General features: G+C 41.8%; 1 protein-coding gene across 2 annotated transcripts in view; it reads left to right on the plus strand.

Annotated features, from left to right (window-relative positions):
• STAG2 (stromal antigen 2) overlaps positions 1–27,380 on the plus strand; it is a 3,222,550-nt gene that overhangs the window by 2,074,034 nt on the left and 1,121,136 nt on the right. For both annotated transcript variants that reach the window (XM_044057319.1, XM_044057321.1), the window contains exon 18: positions 16,630–16,833. In XM_044057319.1, the coding sequence (XP_043913254.1) occupies positions 16,630–16,833 (204 nt within the window). The remainder of the gene's footprint in view (positions 1–16,629; positions 16,834–27,380) is intronic.

A 27,380-nucleotide genomic window follows, 5' to 3' on the forward strand; every position in this document is an offset into this window, starting at 1 on the left:
TCTACCCAAATGTAATGACTGCAACAGTGAAATGCGAAGAACATAGTACAGTTGTGTACATTTACCATAAATGTAGAGGTTTGAGTGTATTCACTGTTGCAGTCCAGGTTACCCACCCACCATCCCCCTTTTTTCTATGGATCTTATCTTTCCTTCTCTGATTTATACAACCTGTATGGTGTATTTGCTTATAGATGAAGGTAACATTTATATTGGTGCATTTATTGATTTATATATATAAAGTTTGGCTACCCTTTTAGGGGGCTCCTGACATCTGGTGCAAGAAAAACTGAAGAAAATGGCATCGGCTGCTTCTTTTTATACCCCTGACGTCAGGGAAGAGGCGACAGCGGCCGATGCAGGACCCAAGACTTTGGAATTCAGGCCAGCTGAGGGCAACCTGCCAGCAGGATTACCCAAATGTAATGACTGCAACAGTGAATACACTCTTAACATCTACATTTATGGTAAGGGTACACAACTGTGTAATCACCAAATACTTATAAATATCCTCAAATCTCTTTCACTAGATGCACTCACTATTAAATGGTTCCAATCCTGTTTAGATAACAGGCAACAGTCAGTGCTTTGGCACAACACTCTATCTACCCACCTGCCCATTAACATTGGCGTCCCTCAAGGGTCCATATTAGGACCTCTTCTTTTCTCCATATTTATCAATGACCTTCATCTAGCAGTCCCCCAAGCTACATGCATTCAATACGCAGACGATTCTACACTTATATGCACAGCCACATCCACTTCCAAACTTCACTCCCTTACCCAAAAGGTATTTAACACAGTAGAACAATGGTTTACACAACATTGCCTTCTCTTGAACCCCAAAAAAACTAAACTCCTCCTTTTCAATCCTACTCTTAAGTCCTCCCCAATAGATTTATCAGTTACATCCACTAATGGGCACTCCCATATCACCTAACCCAACTACCAAACTACTTGGTATCACCATAGACCACAATCTGAACTTTTGACATCCATATCAACAATACTATAAAAACCATTAACAAAAAACTAGGCGCTCTCTACAGGGTCAGACCCTTCCTTTCACCAACAGCCAGAACAACTATTGCTTATACCCATCTAATCTCTACACTCCTCTGTGCCTCACCCATATATACTAATTTATCTAAAAATAACCTCACCAAAGTGGAAATCTCCTACAATAACATTGCCAGGTTTGCTACTGGCAACCCATTTAGAACCCACCACTGCTATAATCTTAAGCAGCTAGAATGGCTAGAAATTCACAATCTACTTAAATTCCACCAACTAACCATTGCCCATAAGACTCTTTACCAACCTTCCAGTACTCCTATACTATCTACCCTCATCATTCCCTATAATAATCTGAAATCCTTGCGCTCATCACATAAACTTCTTGTAAACACCTCTAAATCTAATAACCGGGCAAGGAATTCTCTTTTCACTAATACTTTTGGAAAATCCTGGAACCTTCTCCCAGTGAACTTTCCTCAGTTTCCTTTACATCACTTTTCAAAAACAGACAAACTTTTCCTGAGAACACACTGGTTATGCCCCTGTACTGCCTAATCATTTTTCTACTCATACCAGGCACTACCTACCCATTACTTCCCAATAACTAGTTCTACTTTCCTTACTTACCACATTACCTTTTTCCTATAGCTAACCCTTCTCTTCATCCTCTGAGCTTACTCTTAGTGTGACAACGATTTTTATTCATGTAATTATACAGTATGCCTCATTTTTTTGTTACATTCTGTATTCTACCTGTAATTTGCACTGTACCTGCCTGTTGCACTGCAAAGTCTTCTGCCCTCTCTGTAATTTGCATTGTACCTTTTTTTTGCACTGTGAAGTATTCTGCCCTCTTTGATAATTTCTGTGTTAACTTGAAATGTTCTTTGTAAATATAAATGTATTTATTTATTCTTATCCCAGACCTGATCTCCCTAGACGTTAGTATATATTATACCTGCATTTTGTATTGTACCTGCATTTTGCAATGAGAGGTATTTAGACCTCTATGATAATTTCTGTATTAACCTGTAACATAATTGTAAGTAAAAAATGTTTTGTTATTTTTTTGCAAGGAGCTTATCTCCCCGGGCCTCTATGAAAATGGACATGTATCCAGTTAGACTAGCCCGGTCAACAAATGTAAAATAATAAATAAAATAAAACTGTACTTTCCACTTCATGTGGCTTCATGAGCCTTGGATCCTGGACCCAGTTCCAGACCTCCTGATGCATGCATCAAGGGCGCTCTACCCCTCTCTTCAAACCCTGAAATTGACAGCTTTGGCTGCTCTTCTAACCATAGCCAGGCATCCTAACCTTCCTCCATCAGTAAAACATACCCTGATTTTGTCTCGTAAAGCTTCAACAAGAAAGATATATAGAAGCAAATGGAAATCATTTTCTTTATCGGCTTTGAGCAATCACATTGATCCTTTTTCTGCCCCAATAGCTTCCATTCTTGAATTCTTAGTAAAGCTATTCAGTGAAGGCGCAGCTGCAGCCTACAATTCAAGTTCTGTTAGCAAGCAATAACTAATTTCTATTTAGATGAATCAGACCCCAATGTGATGTCCCATAGGCTTTGCAAAGCCTTTCTTAAAGGTGCTCTTTTTATTAAGGCCACCTATTAAAGCCTCTCCAACACCATGGGACTTTTGTCTTCTCATTTGATTTTTCTCCCATTTAAGCCTGCATCATCCTGCAATCTTACGTATTTGACTTGGAAAACAATTCTTTTGATAGCTATTACTTCTGCTAGAAGAGTTTCAGAGCTGCAAGAATTTTTAATAACCCCCCCCCCCACATGCTTTTCTCAGACAGAGCATCTCTACGAACAAACCCATCTTTTCTACCCAAAGTATGTTCAGAATCTAATTTGAACCAGTCTGTAGAACTACCAGTTTTTTTCTCCAACTATGAGAATAAGGCAGAATATATATTGCACCAACTGGGTGTACATAGGGAGTTACGTTTCTACCTACACAGAACTAAGGACTTCAGGAAATCAGACCAGTTATTTGTATCCTTTTCAGACCCTAAGAAAAGTGGTCCTGTGTCTAAAGTCATACACTCGAAATGGCTATCAGATTGCATTACCTTTACTTAAAAATCTCAAAACAAAGAACTTTCCCATAAAATAAACTGTCATTCTACAAGAGCCATTGCAACCTCTTCTGCCTTTCGGGCAAGGCTACCTATTAATATTTGTGCTGCTGCAACATGGGCAAGGCCGCATACCTTTACCACTCATTACAAAGTAGATTTGGCCTCCAGGGACAGGACCTCCTTTAGGTCCACTGTTCTGAAGAATATTCTCCTTTGAGTCACTCACGAAAGATGGTGCGTTGTCCCAACCAGCTAAGAATGAAGGCAAGATGGACAACACACATGGAACATTATGGTGAGTACATAACTTTTGTTGCGGTTCCTCGAAGGGTTTCGACCCTTTTTTTGAGCTCCTCTTCCAGCGATACTGGATTTTCTTACAAACATTTTTATGAGGTTCCAGATGGTCGCCTTCTCAAATTTTCACGTAGGACATAATGATTCATCTATTGCATCACAGCTTTCCTTAACGGAACATTTTTATTGCGACTGCTTGTTTGAGATCCAGTTCCACCATGGGATGCCAGTCTTACTACAGTCATTGACCCAAAACCCCTTTTGAACTTGCAGCATCAGCAAATTTAAATCTTTCTTGGAAGATTGTTTTTCTGATTGCTATCACTTCAGCAAGACAAGTTTTGGAACTTCAGGCATTTCCATGCAATCCATCCTTCCTTATTTTCCACAAAGACAGTTTCACTTGGAACAAATTCCTCCTTCCTTCCAAAGGTGGGATCAGAAATGAATCAAATTGATTTGCCTGTATTCTTTCCAAACTTTGCTACCAAGGTTGAGCACACCTTCCATACCTTACATGTCCGTCAAGTCAGATTTTATTTACATCATACAAAAGACTTCAGAAAATCAGACCAGCTCTGTCTCCTTTTCCAAGACAAAAATGCATCAAAAGTCATGTTTTTTTGGGTGGCTGGCAGATTGTATTTCTTTTGTTTATAAGACAAGAGGGTTGTCTTTACATTCTAAGCCCTATGGCTCACTGTGCCAGAGTGATGGCATCTGACAGCATTTGCAGAGTACCTATCGGTGACATGTGCAGTAGAAACTATAGATTCTTGTCCTATTTTCATCCAATTCAACATCCTTCACTACTTCCCCTTTCCACATTGCCATTTTATGTCATCTGGGGCTCAATCAGACCTTGACAGGAGCCTGTTTCCTATTCCACATCTCATTCCATAGTGGACAGTATTGTAGACTCCCCCTTTTATTCCCTGTTATTAGGGACATTTATAAAATAGTTGTTAAACTTGATCTGTGGTAAATCTCCTAGGAGGAGGGATTTGTGAGCTGGGGGAGGAGTCAGAGCTCTCAGAATAAGTTTTCTGGTATAAGGAGCCGGGGTCTGATCTGACAGCCCACATGTTGAACTGAAGAAAAATAGGACAACACTGATCTATCATTATGGTAAGTATATAACTTTAGTGTACTTTTTTTTTTCCCTGGAATTCAGTAACTATTTTGTTTTAACTATATTCTGGGTTTTAGTACTCTTCCATACGTGAATTGTTTTGCAGCAGTTATCCTTATGAGCATGGATTAGTTGTACGAGTATATTGTCTGTAAACATTGATGTTAGAATGAGATCATTGCTGCAGCTTGTATATCATCAGAATAGAAGAGGATTCCCCTACTCCTATTTTACGGAGATGCTGTTCCCCCCTCATATGTTCCAGGAGTCGATTAAGGTCATAAAATATAAACCACTGAGTGTATCTTTGCAGCACACTTGGTAGTAGCCTGTATTGGCATATCATTGCTGGAGCCTTCCTGTGTCTTGACAGAGTGCTCTTCAAACAATCTGGAGATATACAGAGCTGAGTATATTTTTCTGGCACTTCAGAGTTGTGTACTGGTAATTGTTGTTTGACTAATTTTATATCATTGCTGGCTGACTTGAGAGTTGTGCACTGTTATGTTTGCTTCACTGTTTAGTTTTTCAGATCTCTGCTGCAGGTGTTGCTTTTCCCATACCCATTCTCCCTATTCCTGTGGTGGTGTTTAAATTTGGAGGCTTTTGCAGTTGCACGTGCCCCCACTATAGATTTGATCTGGGACACTTCCCCCCAGTCCCATCTCTTTACCTCATTCTACCGAATAGACTCCTGCACTTGTTTTTAGTCATTTTTAATTTAATTGCATTTTTTTTAAACAGTTTGGTCTAACATTGCTACATACTCAAGTCTGCCAGCTTGCACTGCATTTGAATTGTTTTTACTGCTGTTTTAGCTACTTTTCTGTGTATGTGTGTGTGTGTGTGTATATGTATATGTATATATATATATATATATATATATATATATATATATATATATATATATATATACACACATATATACATACACCTTGTAACTAGTGTAGTCCAGATTCAGATTTGCCGGATCCAGGACTGTATGTAAGCTTCTGAGCCCCCCCCCCCCCCCCAAGCTTTCTGTGTTGGAGGGAAGCCCTTCTAGCTTTTCAGTGGGAGTGGAAAGCACTAGGTAACCTATCTACCACATAAGTGGTTCTGGCCCAGAAATTGTAGTTATTGGCCCTTTGGGCAGTTTTTCCATCTCTCTCAACTTTCTGATTTAAAAGCCCACATTTGCACTTGTTTCCCCCCATTCCTGTAACTAGTTTAGTCCAGATACAGATTCTTAGTTTTAGCACTTGAATTTATTTATTTGTCATCAGCACTTGTTCAGAACTTGTAAGCACTAAATAACCTACTAATTACTAAAGCACTCAACCTTCTTCATTACCTAGAGGAAAACAGTTTTGGTACTTAATTTCCTCACTTGCTTAGAGAAAAACAGCTCTTGTACTCACTTTCCTCACTTATCTAGGGGAAAATAGTTTTTTATTCAGGCATGTCCATGCTCCCAGTGTTCTCTCCTGTCTATCTGATGAATCTGGGCATCTTGGGGCAATGTAGAAATTGCCTCATGTACACAGACAACCCTCTCCTCCTACCACCCAACACTACAACCTGTGAGAGATGCACTTATCTAGCCAAACTGGAGGTAAAGCTCTCTCCAATCAAGACTGAACTTGACAGTCGAGGAGATAGTAAATGCACCACACCACACTCATCACATAGTCTCACTAAATCTACACCACCAAAATCCACACACACACACAAAAACATTCGCAGAGGCTCTCAGTAATAATCTGCTCAAGCAAGAGACCTCCAAAGCAGAAATGCAAGCGACCTCCTCCCCCCAACACAACCCAAATGAGACACAGCCCGCAGACTCAGTGTGCCACTCGACCACAGCCACTAAGGCAAAACGTACCCAACACACTAGTCATAGGTGACTCTATAGTCAGGCATACTAATGTCCCACTCACCAGGCTAAACAAGGAGAAGGTTACTGTCAGCTGCCAGGATCTGCCACATAACCCACGCACTCAGGTCACTCCACAACAAGTACAAATATGACTGTCATTGTCCATGTTGGTGTGAACGACCTGAGACGTACCTCCCTGGACTACATGAAAAGAGACATGGAAGAGCTCTCCGATCTTGTAGCTCAGGCAGGTATGACCCTAGTTCTGAGTAGCATTCTGTTATCCCCCAGAATGATGCCGCAGTGCAAGGACAAAATGATTGACTTCAACAATTGGCTAAGCTTCTGGTGCCATTCTAAAGGGATCCAGTATCTGTCTGCCTGGGATGACATGGTCGACAGACCATGATGCTTTGCCAGAGATGACCTGCACCTGTCACCCCTGAGATTCCAGATACTGGCCAAGATTCTTGCTGCCCCTGTAGTGCCTTTTTTAGGCAAGGTTCAAACGACAAATTCACCATTGTAACAGAAACAGGCAAACAAAAACTGTGGGTGATGCTGCTCAGTGCTAGAAGTCTAAATCTCAAAATGCACTTGCTTGAGGCACTCCTTAAAATGGAAAACATCGATATCTGTGCAGTGACTGAGACCTGGTTCAAGGCTCCAGAGAGCACCCCTGCACTACGAGGCTATAACTCATACCACACTTTTCGGCCATGTAACCTGGACCGGAACACCAAAGGCGGAGGTGTGTCCATATTCATTAAGGATGTCCACACCTCCAGGCTAGTCGCTCAGCATAATGCAGCCGTGGTTATCCAAGTACAACTAACTCTGGGCAAAACTGCAATCCAAATTGTAGCTTGCTACAGATCACCCACCATGCCCCAGGATTCCCACTCCTCTTTTCTTGATGTACTGGAAAATATTAGGTTTCAACCAAACACCCTAATAATGAGCAATTTCAACTACCCCACCATTAACTGGGAAAACTACTCATGTACCAACTCCTTCACTCAACGCTTTCTGGAATTCATAAACTCCAATGCCCTGGATCAAGTTATCCACACCCCCACCAGGGGCAACAATATCCTAGATCTAGTCATTACCAACATGAGTAACCGGTGTTCCACAGCTAAAGTCAATGCCTCATTGGTCCGATCCGACCATAAGCTAATTACCCTAGATATCCACATCCTGCCCCCACCCCCCATTAAGGAAACCATGGTAAAAAATTTCTCCAAAGCCAACTTCATGCTTCTTAAGACAGAAGTGGTGAACTTCATGATACCCATGCAGATGGACAATACAGTTATGACTACTGAATCCTACACAGTTGCACTTTATAAGCACTTACAGGAATGCATGGATCGTGCTATCCCAAACAGAACCAAGATGCTATCCTTCAAAAAAAGGGAGCCAATCTGGTGGTCCCCTGCCATAAACAAACTATACAACAGAAGGAAGAAACTGTTGCAAAAGAGAGTAAAATCCCATGAGTGGAGGAGCTCCCTGGTTAGCCTCAGTAAGAAGCTGTGATCCCTGATAAAATCCTCCAAAGCTAGTTACGAAAACAAAATCGCCACCGATTCTAAAGACAACCACAAAACATTCTATAGCTATGTCAATAATCTCAATGGCAACACTCAGATCTGCTCTGAGTTGCAGCACAATGGCACTAAATATACAGACCCAACTGATATTGCCAACATCCTGGCAGATAGGTTCAGTGCTAACTTTACCCCCCTCTCACCCCCTAAAGAGCCCAGCTCTATACCGGAAGAATGCATAGTTCCTGTAATCACAGCTGCACAAGTAAAAACCACACTCTCCAAAGCCAAGAACACAGCATCCATGGGACCAGGCAACATCTCAGGCTGCGTTCTACATGAACTACAGAACGAACTGGCAACCCACCTAAGTACCATGTTCAATCATAGCCTCACCTCAGGCTTTTATGCCTGCTGAATGGCGCACAGCGACTGTTATCCCACTCCAAGGGGGGAGCCACCACGGACCCCGGGAACTACCGCCCCATTAGCCTGGCGAGCCTGGTCAGCAAGACCATGGAACGTATCATCATGGAACTTATAAACAAAGACATTGGTAATCTCCAAACTCTGGACCTCACCCATTTTGGGTTTGTAAAAGGCAGAGCATGTCTCCTAAACCTGATAGACTTCTTTGAAGCAGTCACCAAAGCCGTAGACAAGGGTAAGGTGGTTCACACAGCCTATCTAGATCTTGCCAAGGCTTTTGACACCATCCCCCACTCTGGAATTCTAGATAAACTCACTAAACTAGGTATAAATCCCTATGTCACAAGATGGGTTGCCAACTGGTTCACTGACGGAACCCACACTGTGAAAGTTGCAGACTCCAAATCCGACTTCAGACCTGTGACAAGTGGAGTACCACAGGGTTCAGTCCTGGGTCCTCTCCTGTTTGGTATCTTACTTCTCTGAAGTACAGGCTAACACAGAAGGTCTTTGGCTAATGACGTTCACGGATGACTGCAAGCTAGGAGCCATAATAGAAACTCGTAACGATGTGGACATCCTACAAAAGGGCCTCACTGAGACAGGTGCCTGGTGTTGAAGCCATGACCTCAAGCTCAATGCCAAAAAGTGCATTGCCATCCCCTTTGGTAAAAAAACTCTGCCCATGAACTACAGCATAGGCGGTAGTATACTTAACACCGAAGTTGTGATAAGACACCTTGGGACACAGGTGGACAGTAATCTCTCCTTTGATAATCACATTGCCACTGTAGTCGGGAAATCCTTCTACGTGGCAGACATCACAAAAGGTTTCTCATCCAGAAAAAGAGATCATTGTTCCCCTCTACTCATCACTCATTAGACCCATTATAGAGTACAACGCCCCTTTTGGTATGTACCTTACAAGACATCTACAACAACTGGAAAGGCCGCAGAAATACCTCACAAAGTGGATTACCGGCCTCAAACAGATGCCCTATGCAGACAGTCTCAAAAAACTCCAGCTTTACTCTGTCACATATCGCCTACTCAGAGGTGATCTCTGCCTAACATACAAAGCTATGTCAAACCCAGAGCTGTTGGACATGCTCCTCTTAAAGAAATCACAATCCCTCCAAGCTACACGCTCTAGGGACCTAAACCTTGTCACCACAATAAACAGAACATGCTGGAGGGATAGATTCCTGTCCCAGAGACTTCCCGTACTCTGGAATAAACCACCTATCTATATCAAACAAAGCTCGTCATTAGCCTCTCAAAGAAATATCTTGATGATTGGATGGGAAATAGGAAATTTACCCCGGGGATCACCTCTGTGGCTCTGCTCGACAGTGGCACAGGAAAATAATTTTCTTGGGTAGCAAAAGCCAGGGTACATTTTTGGCTGGGGTCTGTATCACCATATCGAATAGTGAAAATATCGAATGTTCACAAGAACAAACTTGCTATTGTGGGGGGCTGCACCCCCCACTAAATATATATTCTAACTCCGAGGTTGCACTACAGTGAGGAAAGGGTAAATATCCCAATCCTCACTGTACTGCGACCCCAAAAACACAAGTTTGTTCTCGTGAACTTTCGATATCACCGTTCGGCATTTTCACCATTCCATATGGTGATATAGACCCTTTTGGCTGGGCTTGTATAGGCCCCAGGGCCGATAGCCTAGTACCTACCTATGAAGGAAAAAGAAAATTCACAAAGTAGAAAAAATTATTACATAGCCAAGTTTCCTTTTAATACCTAATGTCCTGCTGATGGCAGTGGTATTGTGTGTGTGGTGGGGATCTCTCAACATGGATGTCTGGAAGTTAGACTAGGTGGTTGAACGTTTGCTTGGTGGTGGTGTACCCTGTGTGGTGAATACTGCAGCCGTAGTCCTCCTGAACCTCTACTTGCACAGCAGTAATTTATTGTAGGTTTCCTTATAGAAGGCCTTACCATGAAATGAGCTTTTCTTGGAAAACACTGAGTGTTTTCTTAAGAGTTTTGAGTTAGACTGATGTGAGAAGCCTTTATACTTAGTTGCATTTATGTAGATTTTCTGTGGGAAGAGATGACATTTTTTTCATCGAAGAGTACTTTACATTATGCGCCATATTCTTACTGAATTGAAACTGATGTTCTTCATCTCACATTGCTGCAGTCCTTACACTTGGGTAGTCTGCTGTCCTCGGTCGGCCCGAATATCCAAGTATAAGGCTGACGTCGGTCAAGGCGCATTAGACTGACATCAGGACGTCAGGGTACAAATGTGCATGACCGACGTCATATCCTCAGTCTTTTTTGCCGCATGGTCCGATGCAGAAGCAGCGTTGCAAGTGCCGTTCGGCGTTCTGAAATTTTTCGAATTCGGAGTTTCAGACCGAGTCAAAGTTGGCTAAGTACCCCGTTGGGGAATATTTTAGATTTTTCTTGCCTCAGTGGTTTACCGGATGTCAGAAAAAGTGAATAACTGTATTTCTTGTGGGAAACAGATACCACATAGAGATTATCATACTTTGTGTATTCCTTGTTTAGGGCCTGAGCACGACGTTGTTGGGTGTCGCTTTTGTGCTAGATTCAATAAGCGCACTATTAAGAGAAGGTTAGATTGTGCCAGGTTAGTCTTCGGGAAGCGGTGCAATTATAATATGCCGTCGGATGCTCCGGCGTCCGCTTCTTCGAAGAAGCGCAAGGATAAGGCAGCTAAGCCCAGGTTAGACGAGTCGTCTGTACCAGACGCCGGTTCTTTAGAGGTGTCGGTGGAGCCGGTGGTTCCACCGGAGGTTTCTCTGGAGTCCCAGGGGGAGACCTTGTTATTGCAGGATGTGGCCTCTCAGGAGGCAGGTCAGGCTGAAGGGGCTTCTCAGGTTACTGTACTCCCCTCCCTTCCTAGGGTGGTTAGGCCTTCTCCTTCTGTTTCCAAGGCTTCTCCCAGAGGCAGGCCAGGTTTAGCTTCAGTTGGTGTCACTCCTAGTTCTTCAGGATCTGTGCCCAAGAAGCATATGCTTAAAATGGCAGAAGATTTGATTACCTTGATTAGAGGTTCTTTGCCCCCTCCTGATAAGAGGCCTAGGGTGGAACCTGAGTTGGGAGTTTTGAGCAGGCTTCAGATGTTTCAGAGTCTTGGCTGAAGACTTGCAGGAGTATTCTCCTTATTCTGATTCTGATGTGGATGATTCTACTCCTTCTGCTTCTCCTCCTGAAGATTTTTCTTTTTCAGAGACTCTTCATTCCATGAGGGAGCATTTTAAGTGGGAAGGTCAGGACTTCTCTGATTCCAGGAAAAGGCTTAGGGAATTTTTGTTTTTACCCCAGCATAGGCCTTTGGCTATTCCTCCTGTTCTGGATGTTGTGGAGGATGTGTTTGCAGAGGCTTCTCTTAATCCTGATTCTTTGCCTCCTGCTCCTGTTAAGCCGGATAGATATTATAGGGTGCCTGAAGCTCATAAGTATCTTTTTAAGAGTCCTAGGGCGGACCCAGAAACTGTTAGTCAGGGGCCTAAGGGTGTTAAGGCTTCTGTTGTTAAAAATCCGGTTCCTCCAGATAAAGAGGCTAGGGCTTTGGATAGATGGGGAAAGAAAGTCTATACTTCTTCCACCCTAGCTATGAGGGCTCTGAATTGCCAGTTTCACATGTTGAAATACCAAAACTATCTACTGTCTCAATTGAAGTCTAAGGTAGATGCTCTGGCGGAAGGTATTGAGTGTAAAGACTTACAAGATTTGGTACATGTCTCTGAACAAGTGGGTAAGCATTCTTTGCAATGTGGTTTTGATGCTGTGCAGGCCTCGTCTAGGGTGGCTGCCACTGGGTCAGTTCTTCGCAGGCACGCCTGGCTAAGGGATCAGAATTTATCTGACCATGTTAAGACAAGGATTTTAGATGCTCCTTTACAATCTGATGTGTTATTTAGTTCACCTGTTGAGGCAGTCTTAAAGAAAATGGAAGACAAGGCTAAGTCTATGCAGACTGTTAAAGATTTTTTGCAGGTTCAGCCTCCGAAGTTTAGCAGAAATTGGCCTACCCAAGGGGTGGACGTATCCTTCTTATGATTCCCAGTCTAGGGGTAGGTCTAGACGTGGTAGGGGCAGAGCTCAGGGCTCTTTCAGGCCTAGAACAGGGAGTTCACCTGCACAGTCTTCGGGTGAGGGCAGGGGTCAGTCCTTTCGTAAACAGACCCAATGACCCACCTTTTCAGCTGCCAGAGCCTTCTCGTCTGGCATCACCTTTGGGAGGAAGGTTGGCACTTTTCAAGGAAAATTGGAGTTTAATTACCCAAGACAGATGGGTATTGGATATCATACACCAAGGTTACAGGTTTTATTTCCATACCTTGCCTCCTTTCAAAGGCATGCCAGACGTTCCTCCTCAGCAAAGAATAGAGGCTCACAAACAGATTTCTCTGCTGCTCCAAATAGGAGCCATACAACCGGTCCCTCTGTCAGAAGTGGGCCTAGGATTTTATTCTCGCCTGTTCCTAGTACCAAAGAAGGGGAACACGTGGAGGCCAATTTTGGATTTATCTATCCTCAACACTTATCTGGACATTCCCAAGTTCAAAATGCTGACGTTACAACAGCTTTTACCTCTGCTGGGCAAAGATCACTGGATGGTGACTCTGGATCTCAAGGAGGCTTACCTTCATGTTCCTATCAGGCTAGGTTGCAGGAAGTATCTACGTTTTCGGGCTGGGACTTCTCATTATCAGTTCTCTGCATTGCCCTTTGGCTTATCTACTGCCCAGAGTGTTCACGAAGGTTCTGGCTCCAGTGATAGCTTTCTTCAGGCTAAGAGGAATACAGATCTATCCTTATTTGGACGATTGCCTGATTCTGGCTCAAGGAAAGGACGAACTTCTTCATCATCTACACTATGTGATAGCAGTGCTAAGATGCCTGGGGTATTCTGTGAGCGAAATAAAGTCCAGTCTAGTACCCTCTCAGGACATGTGCTTTCTGGGTGTGAGACTGAATACAGCATCCTAGATGGCCTTTTGACCCCGGACAAACAAAAGAATCTTTCTCTTTACTTCCATCAATTGTCTCATCAGTCCAGGCTGACTGCAAGGACAGTCCTTCAAGCCTTGGGGTTCATGGCATCTTGTATTCTGGTGCTTCCCAATGCCAAACTGCATATGAGGAAGCTACAATGGTATCTCAAAATGTATGGACACAGCACTGCCAAGATATGGACACTGTCATTCAGATAATACCTTGCATTCAAAAGGAATTTTTGTGGTGGGCTCAGGAATGTCACCTAAACAAGGGACTCTCTGTGACCCGGCCAGAGGCGAGTCAGATTCTAACGACAGATGCCTCAGACAAAGCTTGGGAGCTCATCTAAATGGAAAGTGGATACAAGACACGTGGCCTGCCAGACTTCTACATCTACATATCAACCTGAAGGAGATGTTAGCAGTCCAATTTGCATTAATAGCTTTCAAGGATTTACTTCTTCCAGGGCAGGTGTTGATTCTAACAGACAACACAACTGTCATGTGGTACATCAACAAGCAAGGGGAACACATTCTTATCCTCTGTGCAGACAAGCAATGATTTTGTGGGAGACTGCTCTCAGTTTAAAGCTAAATCTTCAGGCAAGGTTTCTGCCGAGCACAGAACTCCTTAGCAGATGTGTTGAGCAGACAAATTATGGATCCCCACGAGTGGAAATTGGATCCTCATGTATTTCAGAAATTGACAGTGTCATGGGGAACTCCAGACATAGATCTGTTCGCTTCGCCACTAAACTACCAGCTGCCAAAGTTTTGCACAAAAGCTTTTCATCCCACAGCTTGGAAAGTGGATGCTCTTTCATTCAATTGGAGCAATCTTCATGTGTATGCCTTTCCACCTCTGCCTCTCCTCCCAAAGGTACTTCTGAAGGTCAGACAGGACAAGCCAAAGATGATTTTAATAGCTCCAGATTGGCCTCGACAGCATTGGTACCCACTACTGAGAAGTCTGGTACGGGAGCCTCCATGGCCTTTACCTTCGATTCCACACCTGCTGTCTCAGGAGAACAGTCATTTACTCAATGTCAAACTTCACTCTCTTCACCTGACAGCCTGGCATATTCTGTTTTAAACCCTGGAGGGTTTCAGCTTCCACAGCAAGTTTTGAATGTTATTTTGGAGGCCAGAAGGCCTAGTACAAGGAAAGTGTACGCAGATAAATGGAAGAGATTTTTATTTTGGAGTGCAGCAAAAGCATTTGATGTTTCTAAGCCTAATTTAAGTGTGGCTCTTCAATATCTTACTGAGTTACTGGACAAAGGTTTGTCCTTCTCTTCTATTAAGATTCATGCTGCAGCAATTTCTGCTCACTATGATTGTGACCCACCATTGTTTTCTCATCCTTTGTTTAAGCAATTCCTTAGAGGGGCAAAGAATATAAGACCCCCACGGAGAGCTCCTACTCCTGCTTGGGATCTCAATTTTGTGTTGGAGAAACTCACTCTACAACCTTTTGAGCCTGCAGCTACTGCTGAGTTAAAATATTTATCATGGAAGACTGCTTTTTTGTTAGCCATTACCTCTGCGAGAAGGGTTTCTGAATTACAGGCCCTTATGGCAGTTGAGCCTTTCTTAATTTTCCATAAGGATAGGGTATCTTTAGCACTAATCCTTCCTTTATGCCTAAAGTGGTTTCTAGTGTGGCTTTAAACCAAACTATTCATTTGCCTACCTTTTATGCAAACCCCCAAAATAAAGGGGAAAAGATTTTGCACACTTTGGATATGCACAGGCAGTTGCGATATTATTTGAGCAGAACTAAAGGGTTCAGGCAGTCTCAGCAGTTATTTGTTTCTTTTGCTTTGAGTTCTCAGGGCAAGCCTGTGTCAAAACAAACTATTTCTAAGTGGATTGGGTTTTGCATTGCTTTCTGTTATTCCCATCATGGCAAGGAGGTTCCAGCTGGGATTAGGCCTCATTCCACTAGGGCTACTGCCACTTCAACAGCTTTTTAAGGGGTGGCAACTAAAGATATCTTGGAGGCAGCTACTTGGAGTTCAGTGCATACTTTCTCTAAGCATTATCACCTTCCACTTTACTCTAAATCTAGGGCTGGTTTTGCCACTGCTATTTTACAGGGCATTTTGGCAGCTCCGGCTTCTTTATAGTTGTGCCATCCTCCCTTACCTCTGCTTTGGGATTCTACCCAAGTGTAAGGACTGCAGCAATGTGAGATGAAGAACATAGTACAGTTTTGTACCTACCATAAATGTAGATGTTCGAAGATCCACATTGCTGCAGTCCAATTTACCCTCCCTCCTTCCCCTCTGTAGTTAGAGGCAGTTGTGTGGGTTGGATTGTAAATATTGTGTATATTGTATATATTGTACATATTATTGGTGCTAGGGTGGTTGGTTGGTTGTTTGTTGTCTTTGGGTTTTGACCTTTCTTGTTAGGGTCTTCTGACATCTGGGGCAAGAAAAGACTGAGGATATGACGTCGGTCATGCGCATTTGTACCCTGACGTCCTGATGTCAGTCTAATGCGCCTTGACCGACATCAGCCTTATACTTTGATATTCGGGCCGACCGAGGACAGCGGACTACCCAAGTGTAAGGACTGCAGCAATGTGGATCTTCGAACATCTACATTTATGGTAGGTACAAAACTGTACTTTTCCCCCACTTCAGACATAAAGCAAATCCTAAGTCATTATCTCAGCAGACTGAAAGGTTTGTTTACTGTTACTCTGACCGATTTGGTGCAAGTAATTGAGGGTTTGCCAGAAAACGGCAGACATTTGAATTTTAGACTTCATACTCTTCAGAAAATTAATGCTAAAGCACAACCTGGTCTGTCAACTTTCTACGTTTGTAAAAGCAGTATTTAAAAAGTGTCCCTATTTTGGATCTTTGTCCCTCCATTATTTATGGATTTGTTCATACTTCTTGCTCCAAGAGGTGCGAGGTATGTCAGCAACATCTGCAGGTAATGGAGTTTTGTGATGTAAATGCCTGCTAGATACGATGACCATAAAGATCTACAGTTGTGGCAGGTATCTTCGCACCAACCTTTCATGTCTGTTATTTCTATTTGAGAGCTATAAAATCATGCTTTGGGTGCCTAAGTACAGAAACAGAGTTAATTGGTTTTGAGCTATTTGCTTCCTCATCTTAATGTTTAAGTTTTGATCTTTGTGTAATTACCATTAGTAATGCTAATTGTTTGAAAAAATCTCATTTGCTAATGACTTTCCCCCTTTTCTTATAGCACTTGGATGTCTTATTAAGACAGATACGGGATATTGTAGAAAAGCACACAGACACAGACGTTTTAGAGGTGTGCTCTAGAACATACCACGCTCTATGTAATGAAGAATTCACAATATTTAACAGAGTAGACATTGCTAGGAGCCAGTTAGTAGATGAACTTGTTGACAAGTTCAACCGCCTTTTGGAGGACTTCATACAAGAGGTGGGTACAAAAAGTGAAACTGTATTCTGCACTTGGTGTGTATGTAGAGTTTAATTTGTTTCCAAACCTCATTACTTTCCTCATTTTGTCTACCTTGAAAAGAAAGTGGCTTTATGCATTTTGTGTTAAATAATTTATGCAGATATTCAGATGTCTTTAATTTTAGTTTGAGTAGACCAGATTTAAAAATGTTTTTAATCAAAACCATCTTTCAAACCTGTTGTCATCAATTAAGTAAAGTTGTTTCCCATGTTTTTTTTTTTCTGTAGCACTGGCTGAACATTTAAAATTAGTCCCTGATTATTTTCATCTGTTTTATTGTATCCACCACATCTGTAGATAGTTTGAAGTGGCTGTTGCAGCATTTTGCTCAAGTATGGCTTTCCCCAGGTGTTAAATTTTACCAGATTTGCCTCTGGTATTCAGTGAAGACCAGCTTTTATTTACTTTTTCATTTATAGGTATAAAAAAGACCAGGGTCATTGCATGCTCTTTAAGGCAAACTTAGTAAATTCATAAAATGAACAGTTGGCTATCCATTAGGTTAGCAGATTTTGGAGTAGCTGTCAGTCTAGGTGTAACACTAAAAGTAGTCTGTTGATGGAGGCACTTCCATAAAAGTAGTTGTAGTTGGAATAGTAAGTCTTGAAAATTTCTGCCTGCAAGAGCTGGCAGTTTGCTCGAATACCAGAGAATATTAGTATCACCCCCCCTCCCCCCAAGGCAGCAGCCAACCTCTTTCTTTAACTTCCATGACATAAATAAGTCAATAGTGGGCATTATCTTCAGTTCTGTCGTGCCTTAATAGACCAGTGCTGAACACTGTCAGTCTGTCAGACCTCAACACCAGAGATCATTTGGAAAAGCTAAATAGCCCGTTGGAGAACCTTTTCTTAATATTTTTCCTATAGTTTGTATGTGATTAATGTCAGTAAAAAAAAAAAAAAAAAAAGATTGCATTTTATGTGGAAAGCAACTTCTGCACAAAGTCTTTATCTCATACCACCCTGGTTGAGGAAGATGAGAAGAATTCTGATAATTAGGAAGGCTCTTCTGGAGCCTAGTCTGAGGCTAAGGCCATCCACCAGACCCAAGCATCTCAAACCAAGTGACAAACCAGAGTTGCCCTAGTCTACACTGCCCTTGTCCCCAGCCCATACATTCCAGATCACCTCGTAGGACCTTGTCATAGTAGCACAGCACAAGTTTCATGTTTTTTTATAAAATCCACAAGGTTTTCCTGGAAAAAGGAACCTGTGATATGGACTCCCTCTGGGAAAAGGGATTCCTGTCATTGCGATAAGGATTTGGTTTATATGTGCTATGTCACCCCACACCAGTACCTTAATTCAAATTCCAAAAACACCTTGTCCTCTGCTTCACCCCCTGAGGACATGTCATTTGGAGGACACTTCACATGAAGTGAGTCCTTCAGCTGGGAGTCCAGTAGTTCTCTTAGGCTCAGATCAGTTAAAGAAGGCACTTTAGTCTGCCTTAACTGAGACTATTGGAGATTCCATGTTGTATTGGATAAATCATTTGCTGACACATCCTTGCGCACTGATTCCTTATGCCCTGCTCGTAGGAGTCTTGACCACTTCTGTGTGGTGCTTGACATCCATAGACATGTCTGTAAGAACCAGAGTCCAACAAGGGAAACTCTGGGCTTCTGTCCAAGAGCTCCTTGCCAAATAAGGAAAGTGGAATCTTGGTCCAATTTGACAATTAAATGTAGCAATCTGATGTCGGTCTTCACATAATCCTTGACTGTGGGCTCTGTTCCTAGTCTTGGAATCAATTTGGCTGTTATTCCAGCTCACGCCTTCCAAAAACACTGGAGCTAAGCTCTACCCACAGTGCTTTTCACCAGTTACCTCAGATCTCGTTTGCCACTTCGTAGTGCCTGACACAGTCTATCCAGTCTCTTGAGTGTTAGCGTTTCTTCTAACTGTAAGTCAATTTTTGCTTCCTTATCCTATCTCTAAATTTTATCTTTCACCTTCAGGTAACCTCTTATGCCATCGTTGGTATTTCTGTTCTCCTCTCTTTCCTTTCTCTGGTGCATTTAAAAAAAAAAAAAAAAAAAAAAAAAACTTAAAGTCCGTTTGTGTGTGTCTGTGTATAAGGTGGCTAGAAATTTTAGAACACTTAATAAAATCTCATTCAGACTTTCCTCGATACAAATATGACTATAATCGTATTTTTACCAGCATCGAAGCAGCCATGAGTAAATTATTGAATGGCAAAAAGAAAAAAATAGTTAGGGATGTGCAACAATATCAAGAAGGGAAAGCCTACCCTCGACCCCCTGTAATATTTAAATCTTCTGGTGCCAACCAAGGTTTACAGGAGCCGCCACATAATGCACATCAGTTAAATAATACGACTCCAATTAGAGACAGTAGCATTAATGTAGAGCAAGGGCCAGTGATCCGCAGAAGTGAAAGGATAAACAACATTAATAAAAATAAGAACATTCAAAATGTTATGTATAATCACAATAATGCTGCTGTTCAGCAACATCAGGACTGTGACATTGATAATCAACCTGGAACAAGTGGGCAACGTTTTTTTTTTAAAGGGACAATACAATCAACAAAGGAAGTCGAACTCTAACAACAATCGAGGTAGTCAGAAGAACAAACGCACTCAGCACAGGTGTTAATTCAATTATGTGATGGTGGCCCTCAGATTTTAAGAAGTCTTTGTGGAGACTTTTATGTTTATAATTTTACTGTGTTGCAAATACCTCAAGACATTGTTGAGTTTTTTTCTAAAGGTTTCACCTTTGTGCCAGATTCTCATATGAACATAGTGAAGACTATACTTGACCTCAAATTGTTTGTTCGCAAACTTAATTTGAACGCTCTCATGGGACCAGCTAATCTTTTTTCTTCTTTTTCTAATTCTTTGAGTGTCCAGTTTGTTTAACCCCCCTCCCCTTCATCCAAATTTATTCCTGTTTGAGAAGATGAGCGAAATTGATATGAGAACTTTAAGCTCTAATATTCATGCAAAAAAGAAAGTTATAAGAAATGTTAACAATTTAGAATATGAGTTAATTACATATCTTTTTCTTATATTACAATCATGTAGTAACATGATTGTAATATAAGAGTAATGAAGCCAGATAAAGGGGGGTGGTTTGGTTTTAATGAATCAGGATATGTATGTGGAAAAAATGATGGTTCTTATTAATTCTCCAGCCTACGAATTGGTGAGTCGAAATGAGCTTAATATAGCTTATAGTAGAATTAGGTCCATTTTACAAGACCTATTTTTGGAAGGTTCTGTGGACATGGATTTGTATAATTATCTGTCAATTTTAGCTCCAAGGATTCCAGCGTTATTTGGCACACCTAAAATTCACAAAAGCATCACAGATCCTCCTTTTAGGCCTGTAGTTGATGGACGAGGGTCTATTACTTATGCGTGTGCTAAATACGTGGATAGTATTCTAAAACCTTTAATTTCAGGAGAAAGACAAATTTGTAAAGATTCCTGGAGTTTTTTGACGGAATTAGGTGAAATTCCCTTCTGTCAGGATTATATATTTTTAACCGTAGACGTTAGAGACCTTTACACGGTGATACAACAGAACATAGGACTAGAATGGATTAGAGATTTTATGCAAGAAAGATGTGTCAACGAAAGTAGTATTTATTTAGTTGAAACTCTTCTTGAATTAGTATTAACCAATAATTTCATGTGGTTTGAGGGGCAAATCTACCTCCAAAAAACTGGGGTAGCCATGGGGTCCCCATGTGGAGGCAGTTTTGCCATCTGTGTCATGGCTCACTGGGAGAAGACTTTTCTTTTTAATAACAATTTATTTAAAAGCAATGTTGCCTGGTACACCCGTTACCAGGACGACATGTTTTTTATTTGGAAGGTGAGCTGATTCCAGTTTTTCAATTATTTCAGCTTTAACTAACTTTTTAGAATTTACGTATGAAATTCGACAAGATCATATTAGTTTTTTGGACGTGTACATACATAAAGACCCTGAGAAGGCCAAGTTCAGGAGTACAATTTATAGGAAACCTACTTATTCGAATTAATTTCTTCATTTTACAAGTTGCCACCCTCACCACCAGAAAAGAGCGGTCACTAAAGGCCGGATGGTGAGGGCGGCTAGAATGGTTTCCGAGGAAATTGATTTCTTAGATGAATGTCTTCATTTAGAATCTATGTTTATTAAAAGAGGCTGTCCTGTTTCTTTTATAACGAAAATCTCATCAGAAGTGATTTGTAAGCGGACGTCAGGACATTTTAAGCCTCTTTTAGGTCATATTACATCTCAAGGCGATGTAGACAACGATAGCTTAAGATGTGATACTGCATTGTCAGTTGTCCAAGATTTTTGTACTAGTTTTTTTGTGCACTTACAGCTTAGATAGTTGTCAGATTAGAGAAATTAACAAAAATTGGGTTCGTATATTAGAAGATAGTGGTTTGAGTAAGCTTTTAGGTGATAAACCAAAAATTACTTATAAGAGGGGTCCCAATATTAAAATGTTACTAGAGCGTCCCATCAGAACTAATAGGGTTAATAATAAAGGTATTTTTAAGTGTGGAGCGTGTCGTCAGTGTAAGTTTCTATATCCTGATAATCAAGTGAGAATTAGAAATAAGCAATATAAAATTCAGGGGGGATACTCTTTTACAACAAAAGCTGTTGTCTATTCTGCTATATGCCAAGGTTGCACCACGTTTTGCATAGGTAAAACAGAGAGAGAACTAAAGCAGCGTATTTGCGAACATCAATATGCGATTAATAAGCAAGATAGTACTAATGCCTTGGCAAGGCATTTAGTTGACCATCCTGATCATAGTTTTAAATTTGTTGTGTTACATCAAGTTTTAGTTGATCCTAGAGGCAGCCCATGGCAATTGGACTTGGAAATTCAAGAATTATGTTGGCAGATTAGAACAACAGCGTATTCCCCACCAGGGCTTAATGAGATTGTGTCCCTTAAATGTGTTTTAAAGAAATTAGCCATGAAGAGGTGATTTGTTTGAGGTCCTAAATAGAACACTTACAATAATAGTAAAGATGACATTATGAAATTTATTATAAAATAATAAATACATTTAATATACTTTATATTAGGTGTAAATTTAAGTTTAATGTCATTTTTAAAACAAATCATATGATCAGTCTGATAGTGCGGTTTAATATTTTTCTAAAAATATGCCTTTGTAGTTTTGTCCATCATAAATTGGTATTTTATGAGTGTCTGCTGTTCCTCGGCTTTGGCGGATGCTTGTTTATTTAGTATCTTTTACCCTTAGTACGTACTTATACAGTGATTCTAATTTAAACTTATTTTATTAATCTATAATAATAACATAACAATTTTAAATCTGTATTTAAAAAAAAATGAAGGTAATTGATAGTTTTTTTTAGCTGTTAAAGGTTTTTCTGTAAAGTCTTAATTTTTTGCTTTAATTTTTTTTGATTAATTGGTTAATTGAACTTAATCAACATCAATTAAATTGTAAGCTAGGTTATATAAGGTGTGTTAATCGTGTTGCAAGATGTCTGAAGAAGGAAAAGTACTAGCTTTTTCGAAAGCACTTATTAAATTTGTCTTGGTTTTATTTGCTGGTCCAGTTCATTTTCGCTGTCATTTTTGTTTCAGTTTTTGGTTTGTTTGCGGTCGTAGTTTATATAAGGTGGCCTTATTATGGCCGACAAACCCTCTAAATTTAACTCTGGCTTCAAGAGGTGCCAAAAGTGTGTCTCAGAGAAGCCTAACTCCAGATAGACACTGTGTGTGTGTTGTCTCATTGTGGTCCATCTACAAGAAGACTGTGTGATTTGTCATGGGTTCAGTTCCAGAACCCTGATAGAGCGCTAAAACAAATTGATATTGAAAGGCCTTCTTAAATCTGAATTAGAATAGGCACCATCTGGTCCGAAGACAGAAGCCACTTCCTCCTCTTAGTTATCATTTCCTTCTAAACCTAAAAAGCAGAATCGCTCTGTTCAGAGAACTTCCTCAGAGCCTCCTCCTAAAATGGCCAAATTTCCCATGGTGCCGACAGTCTCCTCGATACTGTTGAGCCAAGATTCTCATCCCTCAGTGTTGTCGGCACCATCCTCTTCAGTACCAGTATCGGTTCAGACAACTCTACCTTCTGTACTAGCCAATCACTCGGTAACGAAAGACCCTGGGGTAATAGTTTTACCCTACTCCCCATCGATAGATCCATTTGTGGACCGTCCTCCCAGTCCTTTTTTGGAGAGATGGCCACAAAGGTCTCCATTGGCCTCCTCTTTTCAGTCCGCCAAGAGTCTGTCAGAGTCAGATGATGGGAGATTTATGGACCAGCTCCTGACGGCAAGGGGATTACCTCCATCCACAGTTCCTAGCCTTGTTAGCTCTGGAGCCTTGCCTCCTTCTACCCCCATGCATATTCCTCCTTCAACTCCAACTGAGATTTTGGAGCCTCTGGTGCCAACCTTTCTGGCTTCGACTGTTTCGGTGCCGGCCAGAGCTCTTTCTCAGACACCGATAGTTACCTTGTTTCGGTGCCGGCCAGAGCTCTTTCTCAGACACCGATAGTTACCTTGATTTCTTCCAGTTCCTCTGGACTGGAGACTTCCCGAGGGTTGGGGCTTCATTGTCTATTCCAGGGCCATGGTTCGACTTTGATACTTTCAGAGTCTTCCATGCCCCTCGGTGCATCGGCATATGTAAGCTTGGCCCCGGCGTCTACGTCAGGGGTGGCCTTCTCTGTGCGGGATGGGACCATGATTCTGAGCTCCCATCCCTCTATGGGGGACCTGCCTTCTAGAATGTGGAGAGGGCCTTGTCCATTGCGGGCAAACAGACTAGCCCTTCTCTGTCAGACCAAACATTGTGTTCATCCTCTTGACTGGAGCTTCCATCGATGTCTACCCTGGGACAGAGGGCACAAATGTCTCTGTACCAAACCTCTGAGATTGTTGTCTTCAGAAACCTTTCTGGAGCATCCCACTGAAGAGGTACCTTCAAAGAAAAAGTATGAGGAAGTACTTGGACGTCATGGAAGATACTGATTTCGACAAAGGGGAAGGTTCCCCTAAGTCACCCCCTGAAGATGCTTCCTTCGGGGCATCCTAGAAATCCTTAAACAGAGGGGGTGGCTGGACTGTCATTCAACCTTCCTCAAAGGAATTTGTATACCTAGAGGCTTTTCATAAACAGTCCTCTACTTGTTGGATTTCCCTGCCCACTGGTGATGTCAAGTTGATTACTCAGCAGGCTTCTAGGATACCCGCCATTATCGAGCCAATCCCCAAGAAGCCTGATCACATTCTATGTGGCCGTAAAGATGAGCAACATTGGGCCAAAGGGTATTCCTGTGGATGCTGTTGTGGTTGCAGCAGCCACTAAAAAGTCTCAATTTATTTAATAGTATGTTGATATTTAATAGTTGGTTGATTTTAACATTATTAACAAATCTACATTTTATTTAAAGTGTCAGTGTAATCACTACTGCAATAGTGCTTTATTCAATGGTTCTTTAAGTACTAATGATTTTAAAATAATATTAATAGGACTTTTTAGAGTAATTTTTAGTATGATTTCTTTTTTATGAATTCTGTATGGCTTATTTTGTACTATTTGTATGTATAGGTTCCTTGTAAATAGTTTAATTATATATTGACATCACTATTATAAATTTTCACAAGTCTTGGCTGTATTTTTATTGCATATATATATATATAGCTCTTTTAAATTGATATACAATTAATTGTGTATCAAATAAATTGCTTAATTATTCAATTTGCACATGTATTTAAAAGGAAGTTACTGTGTGGATTCTTAGTACTCTGATGATGCCCTAACTTGTGTGGGTGAAAGTGCTTAGTAACAGTCCACAAGCTCATATACGGTAACTGAGACACAAGCAGGCTTCTTAAAACTCCATATACCAAAACAGTAAAGAACACTGTTCGTAAAATATCACAAGATTCACAGTAAAACTAAAAAGAACGTTCATCTTAGTTTTGAACTATATGCCACATTTTACCAGTCTTCAAAGAGATTTGACTAAAGAGCTTTCAGATACTCTTTCAGGAGCAGTAGCTGAAGGTGTTTGAGACAAAGTTGCTTCTCAGCTCGTCACCCTAGAATCAATATCCAGTTCATCTATGAGCCTTATTGTTCATGCTGCCGAAGGGATGACTGGTGCACCAGGTTCAGGCATAGCCATCAGACATGCTTGGTCGCGCTTATGTTATTTTGTGGAACAATTTAAGTCTTCTTTTGTCAGTTCTCCATTTGATGGGTCATCCCTGTTTGGAAGTTAGTGAGACTAGCCAGATGTGAGAAAGATGGGAAGACTCTTTCTGCCATGGGCGTGCACTTTTCCACTACTCAACAGCCTTATTCCAGGAACCAGAGAAGTGGTAGGCAATGGTTCAAAAAGACCCAAAGACCTTTCCAAGACTCACGTGGCACTGACTACCCACGGGGCAGAGGGGGGGGTACTAATGGAAGACACTGTTAGAGAGGCAGGAATGGCCTGCAGAATCAGGGTTCCAAAGACACTTTCTCTGGTACCTCCTATCAGCGCTCCTGAAAGGAGGCCCGATTGGCTTCCTCTGGAGGCAGTCGGGGGACAATTATCCCTGCACCAATCTGCCTGGTAAGAAACGATGATGGACAAATGGGTGCAGAGGATCATTACCAGAGGCTACAAAATCCCCCTTTCAGAAGAGCCAAAAAGATCAAGAAGAATCCTGGATATCCACCCAGTCACAGGGAGGTAGCAGTTTTAGAAATTCAAAGCTTGCTCGACAAAAGTCATCCAGGCAGTCCCATCAGACCAGAGAAGATCTGGAATTTACTCAAGATTATTTAATGTCAAAGAAAACAGGGGACTGGAGACCGATTTTGGACCCTAGTCCATTGAACAAATGAGTTCAACAAACCAAATTCCGGATGGTTTCGGTTCAGTCTATTCTTCCATTCTTGGAAAAAGACAATTGGATGTGCTCAATAGATCTTCAAGATGTGTATTACTATATAAAAATGGACAAGCGGTCCAGAAGATTCTTGTGCTTACGGCTGGGAGCCAGTCACTATCAGTTCAGGGCATTGCCCTTTGTCTCACTACAGCTCCCAGGGTGTTCAAATGTATGGCACTGGTAGCAGCCCATCTCAGATTGCTAGGATGTTCATCGTGTTACACTGCTGCAGTCATCACACTTGGATTATCCTGCTGTCAGTCGGTCCCGCAGTCGGCCAGAGTTCCAAAGTCTTGGTCCGGCGTCGGTTGCTGTTGCTTCTTCCCTGACGTCAGTGCGCCAGGGGTATATAATATGCATCCGACGCCATTTTCTTCAGTCTTTTTTGCCGCGCGATGCCCGAAGCAGAAGCAGTTCGCAAGTGCCGGTCGGCTGACTCCTGAGATTTTCGAAGTCGAATGTCAGATCCGAAGTCTTCAATAAAGCTAAGTACCCCATTGGGGAATCCTTTTTCTTGCCTCAGACCGATGTCAGAAAAAGTTAATTGAATTTCTTGTGGTAAGCAAATACCTCATAAGGACTTCCACTCTTACTGTATTCCATGCCTAGGCCCTGATCACGACGTCACTAGTTGTCAGTTTTGTGCTAGATTCAACAAACGCACTATAAAGAGACGTTTTGATTTTGCTTTACACTACTTTGGCCGAAGGTTCAATTATACCATGTCGTCGGATCAGCAGACGACTTCTATACCGAAAAAACGCAAAGACAAAGATAAAGACAGGCATCCGAAGTCCAAAACCGACGACGAAACCTCTAATAGGCCATTCGCTTGTTCTCAGTGAGGCGCTTTTGCAGCCCCTGACACACGCTACCTCAGAGCCACAGGCCGCTTCTGACTCCCACGTGGAGACAGCTAGGCCTCTGGAAACTCAAGGTATTGGGCCTACGGAAACTAATCCCACAGATGGGTCCGGAGCCGCTGAGCCAGCACCGGCTTCTGAGGGTGTTTTCAGACCTTCACAACTTACCATTAAGACAACAGCCAAGACAAAAAGGTACCATTAAAGACAAAGAAACAAGTACAGCATTCTCCAGGACAGTCCTCCATGCCTAAGAAACAGATGCTTAAAATGGCCGAAGACCTCATTACTCTAATCAGGGTTTCCCATCCCCCTCCTGAGAAAAGGCCTAGGCAGGATACAGACTGACTCCTCTGATCAGGTTTCCATTTCCTCTGATTCCTCTTCAGAACAGGGATATTCTTTACCCCCTTGTGAGGACTCTGATGCTGAGGAATCTATCACTTCAGCCTCTCCTGCTGAGGATTACTCTTTTGGGGAAACTTTACATACCATGAGGGAACATTTCCATTGGGAAAGTCAGGAATACTCAGAATTCAAGAAAAGGCTCAGGGATTTCCTCTTATTGCCTCAGCACAGGCCCCTGGCTATTCCGCCTGTGCTAGACATTGTGGATGATGTGTTTTCTGAATCCAGATTATCTCCTGACTATTTACCCCCTGCTCCAGCAAAGCCAGATAGGTATTATAGAGTCCCTGACTCTCACAAGTTTCTTTACA

The sequence above is a fragment of the Protopterus annectens genome, chromosome 15.part0, assembly GCF_019279795.1.
Source record: "Protopterus annectens isolate FY-2018-M chromosome 15.part0, PAN1.0, whole genome shotgun sequence".
In the NCBI taxonomy this organism is placed as follows: domain Eukaryota; kingdom Metazoa; phylum Chordata; order Ceratodontiformes; family Protopteridae; genus Protopterus; species Protopterus annectens.